General features: G+C 40.2%; 1 protein-coding gene across 1 annotated transcript in view; it reads left to right on the forward strand.

Annotated features, from left to right (window-relative positions):
• Nucleotides 1–12042, forward strand: part of myo15ab (myosin XVAb) — a 49543-nt gene that overhangs the window by 11222 nt on the left and 26279 nt on the right. Inside the window, exons 9-28 of the mRNA XM_086211986.1 lie at nucleotides 259–456; nucleotides 560–801; nucleotides 1433–1826; nucleotides 2137–2219; nucleotides 2751–2814; nucleotides 2910–3019; nucleotides 3719–3793; nucleotides 3969–4059; nucleotides 4276–4379; nucleotides 5599–5662; nucleotides 6047–6160; nucleotides 7517–7678; nucleotides 7827–7940; nucleotides 8041–8099; nucleotides 8414–8537; nucleotides 8644–8739; nucleotides 10078–10209; nucleotides 10844–10969; nucleotides 11485–11562; nucleotides 11814–11965. Of these exons, the coding sequence (XP_086068112.1) occupies nucleotides 259–456; nucleotides 560–801; nucleotides 1433–1826; nucleotides 2137–2219; nucleotides 2751–2814; nucleotides 2910–3019; nucleotides 3719–3793; nucleotides 3969–4059; nucleotides 4276–4379; nucleotides 5599–5662; nucleotides 6047–6160; nucleotides 7517–7678; nucleotides 7827–7940; nucleotides 8041–8099; nucleotides 8414–8537; nucleotides 8644–8739; nucleotides 10078–10209; nucleotides 10844–10969; nucleotides 11485–11562; nucleotides 11814–11965 (2582 nt within the window). The remainder of the gene's footprint in view (nucleotides 1–258; nucleotides 457–559; nucleotides 802–1432; nucleotides 1827–2136; nucleotides 2220–2750; nucleotides 2815–2909; nucleotides 3020–3718; nucleotides 3794–3968; nucleotides 4060–4275; nucleotides 4380–5598; nucleotides 5663–6046; nucleotides 6161–7516; nucleotides 7679–7826; nucleotides 7941–8040; nucleotides 8100–8413; nucleotides 8538–8643; nucleotides 8740–10077; nucleotides 10210–10843; nucleotides 10970–11484; nucleotides 11563–11813; nucleotides 11966–12042) is intronic.

Genomic DNA, 12042 nt, shown 5'->3' on the forward strand with positions numbered 1-12042 from the left:
TTAGCTGTAGAGTTTGTGTTTTTTTTGTTTGTTTTTTTTGTTTGTTTTTTGTATGTAGTTTATGTGTTTAACTATTCCTGAAATAGTTGTCAACATTTTGAGATATATAAGTATCATGTATATATATCAGTAATATGTGCCCTATTTTATTTTAAGATTGACACATTACTGCAATTTAATGTAATCTCTTTGTCTTTTCTCTCTTTTATAATATCTCATCTTAACTGAAACCTGTTGTTAACCTGATGTCATACTTAGGCTCTCAATAATCCAGCCTTGAAAGGAGCTTCATACTCTTTGCCAGATGGAACTATTATTGTTGACCCAAGGAAACCAAAGAGCCCCACTCTGGCAGCAGCCCTGCAGAACCCCTACCTTAAGGGTATATCTCTCACTCTGCCTGATGGAACCATCATCATTGACCCACGAAAACCAGTCGCTCCTGATCTGTCTAAAGTATGAACCTGTTTTGTTTGAATCAATTATGTTCTCAAGAGTATGAAGCTTTTAAACATAGCAGCCTTTTATCTACCTGATTTCCTGCTCCTGTCACCCATAGGCTCTCACAAATCAAAACATTCGTAATGCATCATATCAGCTCCCTGATGGTGCCCTGGTTATTCCCGGTCAGGAACCCTCCACTCCAAGTCTAGCTGCTGCTCTAAGACAGAACAAGGCACTTCGTTCTTCAAATGTCTTTCATTTGTCTGACAACTCTGTATTCTCAGGGGCACCCAGACCCTCCCCCCCTAACCTGTCATCTGCCCTGCAGAATGAGGATCTGCGTGCTGCCTGTTACAGGTAGGGAAATGCATAACATCAACTAAGGAAACTTAGACAGAGAATGAACTTGCAGGTGTTGCACAGAAACACCACAGCTGGGTTGTCACTTTTTTCCCAAAGAAAGATAAAACATTACCCCTATTAGCAAAAAAAGAAGGAAACTCAACTTGCACCTGAAAGTTAATTTTGTGCATTCTCAGTGGCCTGTAATATTACCAGAGGAAGTCTTTTTGTCACATGTACATTGTACAGAAAAAATTTGATTGCCTGCTGCATTTATCCAACCCTCTATGGAGCTGTGAAAAAGTGTATGCACTTTGGGACCAACTACAGATCTTCTGGCAGTATCCTGGTTAGGAGAACAGACAGGATTATTTAACCTAGCATACATGTTTTTGATGTTTTCTCTAACTGTTGGTTACAGAAACATAGAGTTGTTCTCATGTTATTTACATTTGCACTAAAATAAACTTCCCATGCAAAATTAAATTGTAGATGCTCCAGCCATTTGATACTAATTTTGATTTAAATCAAAATGAAATCAGAATTTCGCAAAAATAATTTCAATTTCATATTTTTGTCAGTGTTTGTCAATGACCGCCCTTTGTTCAATATTTTGTATTGAAGAGAAGCATTTCTTGTTTCACAGGCTTCCAGATGCCTCTCTTCTAACAAGACGCTTTCACAACCCAAAGCTGGCTGATGCTCTCCAAAACCAGCAGCTTCGTTATGCCTCATACAGGGCGCCAACAGGACTGCAGGGTGCAGATAATCGTTATGCTGTGGTTCCTCCATATGGGCCACAATCAGGCCATTGGGCCAGGAATGCCCAAGGAGGAGGTGAAGGAGGGGAGGATGTTTGGGCAGCTGAGAGAGTGTTACCACATGGGACAATCCAGAATCTGTCAAAGTGGTCCATGTACAGAGAACAAGGCTTGTTGGAAGGATATTCACCCACACCTCGAGTTGTAAACGGGGAGCTGCAGGATCCAAATTGGAATCCTGTCAGAGAGAGGGTTCCTGGTCAAAGCTGGTATGACAAGGTAGATATATTTAACAAATGTATCCAGAAGAAGGGAGTCAAGAACAAATGATGTAGCTAGAATGTCTGGGATGACCAAGAATTTTCACAGATGATGGACCATTAAATGAGATAGACCAGCTTTAAAATGATATACAAATATGAACCACGGAATGTCAGTGAAAAGTATAATGTACAATCTAAATTAACTCTATGAGAATGTTTGGTCATTTCATATTAGATCTGTATCCAGTGATGACTTGGTCCTTTAAAGTGTTACAATTTTGCATGTCAGTGTTACAATAGTAACATCCTATTATGTTTGTATTTAGATCTACTCTGTGCTGAGCATGCCCACATCAGGCCACAGGGTGAAACGCTGGGCAGAGGGGATGGAGGATTTGACACAGCTGCCGTAAGCAGAATCCAGAATCAACCAATAGCCTCACAGCTCATTGCTATCACACACTTAGTTGCTATACTGTGTTGCAGCACAGTTCAGTTTAATGCATTTAGCTGTTTCAAGAAGCTAAAAGACCCCAGTGTTTGCCTGAATGTGCCTGTAAGGCTTTAGGATTATAATCTGTGTATTTGGGTTAAAAAAAAAATTATAGGAATTAAGAGTATACATGTTTCAAAATGCAACACTCAAATATATGTCTTGTACAGTTACCACTTCACATCTGAATTAATTCCTTGTATTAAATTTGTGTTCATTCATGAGTAGCTTCAAAGAATTTATTTCACATTCATTTATTGTCATATAGAAAAAATAATTAATCCTCTATGATGAAGAATTTTAACATCAGAGAATTTTACCAATTTTCACAGACCTTGAAAGCCATTGAGAAGTAATTAAAACTTTTCAAAGTGACTGAAGAAATCTACAGTGTGTCAAAATGTCTGTGTCAGTACATCTCTTCTCCATTTTCGTGTTTAATTTCAGTGAACTGAATGAGACGACAGTTCTGATGAACTTGAAGAAACGTTATGACCAGGAGCTCATATATGTAGGCTTAATTTCTAATATGCTCATTATGTAACCATCTCTAAATATAGACACAATTGTACACTGTTAAACTGTCTGCCTTTTTCCCTCTCATAGACCTACATCGGCAGTATCCTTGTGTCTGTGAACCCCTACAAGTTGCTCAACATTTATGGCACAGACGCGGTGCTTCAGTATGAGGGTCATGGCCTGAGTGACAACCCTCCGTAAGAACTGGGAGTGTGCAGTTTCAATTTTTTGTGTGTGTGTGTTATATCAAAGCTATTAGACGGTGAACTTAACCATGACAGAACTGTCTCAGTTGAGATTATGTTTTCATCCCTCATGTCTCATGAATATATGTGAAAATCGTTTTAGCAAGTACCCATTAAATTGAGCTTATAGCTGCCAAGTCTGCATGCTGAACAAGAAACAGACTTGGAACTTTCCAAAAAATAAGGCTTTGAAGGCTTAAACAATTTCCTTGTGGATGTGTACATTCCATGAAGTGGGGGGAAAATAATCTGATTTACATATCACGTGATTTTCATCATACATTTTTGATGCATGTTCAGTTAATTTTTTTCTTATGTAATTGAAAACTACAATTGCTGTTGGTATAAAAGCATTATTAACCAGTAACTTGGTGAGACTGTGTGTTGTACTTCATTTGTCTAAATGTGTTATAATATGTGCTTTGAGTCTGCTGGGGGACAGAGGTGTAAATGCCAGCACTCTCAGGTGTTAGTTAGAGTTTCCTATTACATTGCTGTTGGTTGGTTTCCAAGGGAGAGTTTAGTTATTGATTTCACTACCTCTTCACAACAAACGAACAGTCACAAAATACACACGCACAAACACAAACAAACACACAGCCAGTAAACACTCACAAGAAATTGTACATAAAAATGTTTTTTGTGTTGCAGCCATCTTTTTGCCCTTGCTAATCTCTCATATACCACCATGATGGATGCCAAAATGAATCAGTGTATTGTGATCAGGTATGAAATGTTGATCCTGTTTCCTCTTTGGCTGAGTTACTCCTTGAGTTTTCTCCTTATTTTAACACTACTAGCAGTCTCTTTTCAAGTGAAAGTTGTTAGGTTTTTTTTTTGTGTTGTTGTTCCAGTATGTGCAATGTCTATGTGTGAGTAATAGTTGTTTTTTTTGTAACAGTGGAGAAAGTGGGTCTGGTAAGACTGAAGCCACTAAACTGATCCTGCGTTACCTGACAGCCATACATCACAAACGCAACATGACCCAACAGGTACAAACTTGTGTTGTGTGCATCCATCTATCTATTTGGCTTTATATGCAGTTGCTTTTGTGGTCATTTAAGCTGACACATTTTTTTTCCTTGTCTTGTTTCTGTTCCATGTCTTATCAGATAGAGGTAAAGTATTATGTCCTTATTTTGCTCTGAAACTCACCATCCCTGTTAAAGTTTGCCATGGAAATGGGTATTTATATGGGGATTTATTAGATCCTGGAGGCCACGCCCTTGTTGGAGTCTTTTGGGAATGCTAAAACGGTGCGCAACGACAACTCTTCGCGCTTTGGCAAGTTCACACAGATCTGCATGGAGGAGTAAGTAATAATTAGTTTAGATTCAATCAGTTTTAAAGTTCATGGTCTTTAAAGTCTGAAAGAGTGGAAATATGTGTTTTCATGATACTTAAAGAACTGCAAAATATGGATATTTCACATACAAAGGCACATGACCAAACATTAATCACATATTGTGGTAAGGCCAGAGTACCTTCTCTCAGTGTGAGTGTATGTTATTTAGGAGGATGTTTTTCGTATGGAAAGCACCTAAACTTCTGATAAGGAATTTTATCTGGGATCTTCTGTTTCAACTTTCTTGTGCCTCATCCTCATAATTTGTCGGTAAGGTTAAAAGCTGGTGCGACCCCAGGGCCTTGAGCTGGGTCAGGGAGTGAACCTGTTGTGCCTTTCATAGTTCTTTCATTATCATAAATTTGTAGTCAGAACATTTACTGATAGCAAAGCTGACACTCGTGGAGCCAGCATTGTCTATATGCATAGTTGTGTTTAGACTACATGAAGGTCACATCTGTGCAGAATGTTCTAATTCAGTATTACTGGGTAGTGCCCGACATTATAAGTATGACTGTTTCTGAGGGGTGGACACAGATGTTCTGGGAGAGCTGACTCATAGTGAACCTTGTTCATCTTGCCATGGACATGTCCTTTAAAGTGGTCCAGTGTAAGCCGTCTCTTGAGTCTCCAGCCTGTTTTTTTTGGTTCTCTGACGAAGTCCTTCATCACACAAAATTCCTCTATAACTTAATTTTAACCACTGAGAGGACCATCAACCAGATAATTTAGCCTGCAAAACTGACATCAACCCCATGAAATACTGATTGTGTCAGCTTGGAAACCCCAATTTGAGGGCTGTATATATACACTTCAGTGTAACTATATAGAGTTATGTCTGCTATGAGAGAGAACACTGGCTGTAGTTTCTCTGAGATAAACATTCAGTATGCTCCAATAAAGATGACATGTCTGCTTGTTCACTTAACCCTGAACGGGCCTGTGGTCACCCATGTGAACACTCTGTATGCAAACACACAGATGCAAACATGAGAGTGGGCTTAGCAGTGAATATGCTGACATGTCCCACTAACACAGTTAGATGAGTAGCTGACCTGCGACAGAGACGATCGAAGCACATTACACATGCATGACCTGTTACTTAACTCAGACTCAACTTTGTGTGTGTGTGTGTGTGTGTGTGTTACTTGTGTGGTTGTGTTCTTACCGATATGTAATTTACCAGGGGGGTAATCAGCGGTGCCATAACGTCTCAGTACCTGTTAGAGAAGTCCCGCATTGTCTTTCAGGTGAGAAACACACACACACATACACGGTTCAGGTGGAGTCTTCTTACACTTGAGTCACTCTGAGAAGGAGGAGATTGGCGAGGCAGGCAGCACGAGAGGTGTCAAACACAGCTCTCTTTTCTAACAATGTCTCTTCCCACTTCAGTCCCCTCCATCATTCATTCAGCCAAATGTCAATCAGATGTTCATTAGTCTGTCGTCTCCGCAAGATGGATTTGATTTCAATTAAGACTGTCTACACAGTTTTAAACTGTGACATGTTTTAAGTTTATGTTTGACAATGTGTCCCTGTGGTTGATGTTGATATATTGTGTGTATGCATTCGTGTGTGTGTGTGTGTGTGTGCGCGCGTGTGTGTGCGCGTGTGTTTATGTTCATCGACAGGCCAAATCGGAGAGGAACTACCACATCTTCTATGAGATGTTGTCAGGTCTTCCTCCGCATGAAAAACGCTCACTGTATCTGCAGGAAGCTGAGACTTATTACTATCTGAATCAGGTGCTTAAACCAATGTGACATACACTCCCGTCTATGCATATACACAGAACAAAGATAATCAATTTCACAGCCATGTTAATGAATGGGATGTCTTTTTTTTGAAAGGTGACATTTTTCTTATTCCAAAGGATTAATCGCAAAAACATTGAAGTTATTATGGCACCAGGGTTAGTAACTTCCACACTGGCTCCTCTGTAGTTTAGATACATTGAATGATAAATGTAATAAAATGGACACATAAATTTTTACTGTGTGTCAAGTGAGACTTGATTGATGTATAATAATGGTAAAGAAGATGATTAATTAGCAAAGTAATGAAACAAGTTCAGTTAATTGAACTCATCAATTAATTAACTCTTCATTCACCCAGAACATTCAGTATTTTAAATCCATCAAAAAGTAGCTCAAGATGTATGACAAAAATGTTTGCTTTACACCTATTTTTCTCCAAATTTCTTAAGCATATTAAACAAGCATTCCATGTCCATCCATCCCACCATCCATCCATTTTCTACCGCTTATCCTGTTAAGGGTGGCGGGGGGTGGAGCCTATCCCAGCAGCCTTCGGGCGAGAGGTGAGGTTCATCCTGGATGGGTCACCAGTCCATGGCAGGGCCAACACATATAGACAGACAACCATTGGCTCTCCTACGGTTAATTTAGAGTATCCAGTTAACCTCGTCCCCTCTTGATGTGTTTGGACTGTGGGAAGAAGCTGGAGTACCAGAGAGAACCCCTGCAGGAACAGGGAGAACATGCAGACTCCACATAGAAAGATCCCGTGCTCGAACCGGGGCTCGAACCCGGAACCTTCTTGCTGTAGGTGACAGTGCTGACCACTGCACCACCGTGCCGCCCACATTCCACGTCTTTTTCTTCAAAATGACTATAAATATCTGATCGGACACAGTGTTGACAGATACCCAACCTTAAAGGACCCTTGAAAGGAAATTACAGTATTTTTCTATCTGGGCAATTTTTGTATGTGTTCAGGTGAAAATGGTTATGTCATTCTTTGAGTCATTCCACTCATAAGACCAATGTTAGCTCACATAATTATATTATATTCATTCATTCAATTCTTAAAACTATCATTTAACCCAAACACAGGAAAAAATTCAAAACAGGGCTCCAAGTTGGAAAAAATATTATTTCTTTAATGTGTGCACGTTTTGCTCCAGTAATCACATTCAACTGTGATGTCATTATGGACTGTACTTGATAAATGTAGCTTACCCTTAAAAGTTGGGGGGGGGGGCATTTAGCTACTTTTATGTTGTTCTGTAATGAGTTGTGGAATGTTCTGTATCTTATTGTTGATATTTGTGTGTGTGTGTGTGTGTTTCATGAGTACAGGGAGGGGACTGTACCATAGATGGGAAGGATGACAGGGAGGACTTCAGACGTCTGTTGAATGCCATGGACATCCTCTGTTTCACCCCAGAGGAGCTAAACAGCATCTACAGACTTCTTTCATCTGTCCTTCATTTGGGGAACGTCTACTTCCAGCCACATCAGGTCTCGCTGCCTCGCACTCACGGACACACAAATAAGCTTCATGAATTTAGTTTCACGGCTGAGTGATAATGATGATGTTGATCGATGATGGTAATAATTACTGTGTATTCCTCTGCTTGTGTGTGTGCATGTGTGTGTCCCCCTGCAGGCTGAAGGTCACGAGGTTGCATCGGTAGTGAGCGCACACGAGATCAGGGTGGTTGCTGAGCTGCTGCAGGTCTCACCTGAGGGCCTGCAGAAGTCCATCACCTTCAAGCTGACAGTGAGGACTATGCACTTAGCATATATAATCAGCCGTCCTCTGGCACACTGTATAAAATCATAGAGCTGCTGTAAGACAACACATGTTTTTGACACCCCAGGATACTGTGCGGGAAAAGATCTACACCCCGCTCACAGTGGAGAATGCTGTGGATGCCAGGTGAATAAAAGTTGTGTTCGTAGTATCTGTCAGGTTAAATATAGTACACCTGCTTGTAATAACCTGTGATAAAGGCCTGTCTGATGTCTTGTTTGAGGCTGTCTTTGTCCATGTGTTTTACTCCCTGCCTAAATTTCTACTAGGAGACTACTAAAGGGGAGTGAATCGCCTTTGATATTCTCTTCCAATCTTTGATAGAGGCATGTGAGGACAAAGGACGTCGGGGCTAGGGGAGAGATTTTTCAGATGTCCTCTGTTTCCATAGGAACTGGGTTTTCTGTTTCCATAGAAACCTTATTGTGTGTTTTTCATAGAGATGCTGTTGCCAAGATCCTGTATTCGCTGCTGTTTAGTTGGCTGACAGAGCGCATCAACGGACGGGTCTACCCTCGCAACGAAGCCCTCTCCATCTCCATATTGGACATTTATGGATTTGAGGTCGAACCATGAGACAGTTTTTCATTACTCTCACAGTGCTGATGTGTCTCTGCTGGTCTTTCAACTCACCCCCGCCAACCCCCCGTCTCCTGTCTTTGCCCTTCAGGAGCTACAGGTGAACAGTTTTGAGCAGCTCTGCATCAACTACGCCAATGAAACTTTGCAGTTCTTCTTTAACAAGGTCATCATCCAGCAGGAGCAGGTCAGGGATACTACAAGTTTTTGTGTCATTTCATCTCATTTGTATTTATATTTTCCTCATGAAGATCTGGTAATGCATAAAAAGGCATATTTCTAGACATCTCGTTTAAAATTTTTAAGTCTAGGTGCAAAGTGGGAAAAAAATAAATGAATTCAAGACAACCATGTGTAATTATTTTACAACTATGTCAGACTTGAATGAAACTGTTCAACACTTCAACTTCAGCATTTAGATGTTACTTTGCGATACTTCTCAACCAGTTATGACCTTGTGCAACCAGGTATCTGGACCTGTGTGTGATCCTGGTTTCTCTTTGAGCAATAATAGGAACTTTTCCACGTATTTCTTGAGCTCCACTTGAGTTTCAGATTCTTAATTATCTGATACTGATCCTTCAACTGACACTTTATGAAGCAGCTCAGGTAAACATTAAGAAGCCGTTTTAGCTTCTGGTAAACACTCCCTCCTAAAGTCCCACTTTTTCTGATTTGCCCAATATTGGAAGGCTGCCGAGGTCCAACATCTGTTACTACCTGATCCAAGTCAACCACAGATGTTAGTCATACAGAACCTCTTCGAATGTTACCAAAATAAAAAGGAAGTGGAACATTCTATCAATGATTCAGAGACAGAGAAAGATTGTTTAGATTGAAATTAGAAGTTTTCTAAAGGTTCACACTTGGATGATTTATGATTGACTCACTGTACGGATGGTGAGAGTGTGCTGTGCTTGGAGCAGACGACTGTATAAAGGCAGCTGTGATGAGATGAGCATTGTGATGACATCAAATGTAGGGAGCCGAGTGTTAGAAGAGATTATATTTATCAGCCCCAGGTGTCTCTGTGGCACCACAATTTTTCATTTATAATGGCATGTTGTGACACATTTGACCTTCATCAATAAAACTGTTGCTCCTGTGTTTTGGATATTGCACTTCCTATATTAGAGTTTGAATAACATTTCAGTTACAGGTGCAGCTCTAAGTATGTTTGTAAAGTGCAAAGCAGTTGTGCAGGAACACATTAGAGTGTACCTAATGAAGACGTTGGCAAGTGTTTATATGACAAAAAAATATGTAGAAATAGGTCCCCTTAAGAAAAAATCCAGTCAAAAGCTATGAAGCCTTGTTTGTAACTTTTCTCTCATGCATTCAACAAAAGCTTTTATGAGCCCACAATGCCATTAAATCCCACAAACCAGACCAGAGTGGACACAGCAATACTTTAACTGCTGTGAAAACTGTAAATGACCAATTGTGGAATAGGAAGGTCTTTATATATACTGACCTAAGGCTGCGCTGTGTGTGTGTGTGTGTGTGTGTGTGTGTGTGTGTGTAGGAGGAGTACATGCGGGAGCAGATCGAGTGGCAGCAGCAGCCCTTCAGCCACAACCAGGCCTGCCTTGACCTCATTGCTGCTAAGCCTCATGGGATACTGCGAATACTAGATGACCAATGCGGATTTCCTCAGGTACTCTCACAGCTGTTTATTCCACTGATAAGGGTAATCGCTCAAATTTGCTAAATGATATAGATGCGTGTGTTTCGGAAGTAGCATTGACTGACACAAACTATACTTAATTAAAGCAAAAGGATGTTAATAATTGATCATGCCATCCAACGTCTCTAAGTGCACAAAGAGACAATCAGATGAGGCAGACACCCGTGGACAGCAAGTGTACTTAAAATTAAGTTAGCTTAGATCACAAGAAACTTTTGAAATCTTATATTATTGGGTTATGTTATGAAAAAACTCAAGGGTAGAACATAATCCAAGGACTCCAGACATTCAGATGTAAAAGGCGCATATTGGATTCTTCATAAACCGTGAGAATGAAACATGTTGTATCCAGCTCAGATCAATACTGAACTATCCCACATGCTCACTTTATTGCCTACCTGCCGTTTTCATTAGTCCCAGGGCTCCTAATGTGAGAAGCTGACTGATCTTTTATTGAGATAAATGAATTGCAAAATGTCTCTGATGCTCAGAGTGAAATATGAGCTCGGTGTCACATGAAGCGCACACAGACAACAAATGTTTGTGCTGTGGAGATTTAGTTTTCATGCCTCACGATCCATTAACCTCCTCCAATAATTGCCAGGCAACGGACCACACCTTCCTTCAGAAGTGCCACTATCACCATGGTAACAACCCGCTATATGCCAAGCCAAAGATGCCACTGCCAGAGTTCACCCTGAAACACTATGCTGGGAAGGTCATCTACCAGGTACTTTTTGCCCTTTAATTTTCATGCAGATGGCCCACTGATTTTTATCATAATTCTTTTATTTGTCACTTTTTAATAGACAAAGTTCATGCTTTTCTCCTAAGAAAAACAAAGGAACTACATGGAGTGAGTTTAACTGTTGAATGAGTTACAGGTGTTTGTGTGTGTGTGTGTGTGTGTGTGTGTGAGAGAGAGAGAGAGAGAGAGAATAGAAGGAGGGCAGGGCTACCATAACTCAAACTTAAATATTTTACATTAGGGACATCTGTAAAATCTGTGGTGTTCACTTGTAAGAGGACAAAAGATAAAAATTGAATGATTTAATAATTGAATACTGGAATATACACAATTCCAAACCACAAAGGAACTGTTTTCTTTAGGAATCAAACTTATAACCAATTTATTAACACTCTTAATTCTACCTTTATGCATAAGCTACTATACTGTTGTTTGTTGTCCATCATTTTGACGTTTCCAGTTGAAAGTTTCTCCTGTTCCAATTATTTGTGGTGCAGGTGCACAAGTTCTTGGATAAGAACTTCGACATGGTCCGGCAGGATGTGTTAGACCTCTTCATCCAGAGCAAGAACAGAGTGAGGTTTAGTTTATTTTTCAATTTTTATTATACCGTCCTTATAAGAGAGAGAAGGCGCTCATTTCAATAACATACGTTTTATTGTTAATATCATCTATTGTATGTTTGGGTTTGTTTTGATGTGTGTTTTAACAAAAAGAGTTAATGTATTATCTGCCTATTATATGGTATTCAGTGTCTTCACTCTTTGCCTAACTTGGCTTTATCTTCTGTGTGCTTCTGTGTGCATCCATGTTTGTGTGTGAACAGATGGTATCCAGCCTTTTCCTGAAGCACTCGGAGGCTCTGTCTCAGCAGCGGTCAAACTCGAGGCACAGCAGCACAGCCCGTCGTTTTCAGGCCAACACAGTCAGCGCAAAGTTCCAGAGCAGCCTGCAGGAGCTACTGGAGAAGATGGAAAGGTTTAAATGAAACAAACACCCTTTCAACTTCATAGCAGTTTAAAATCTGTGGGAGTTTGTTCACTTCCTGATTTGTA

The sequence above is a fragment of the Aulostomus chinensis genome, chromosome 8 (genome assembly GCF_037954235.1).
Source record: "Aulostomus chinensis isolate RoL2024-O1b breed Wild chromosome 8, RoL_Achi_v1.0, whole genome shotgun sequence".
In the NCBI taxonomy this organism is placed as follows: domain Eukaryota; kingdom Metazoa; phylum Chordata; class Actinopteri; order Syngnathiformes; family Aulostomidae; genus Aulostomus; species Aulostomus chinensis.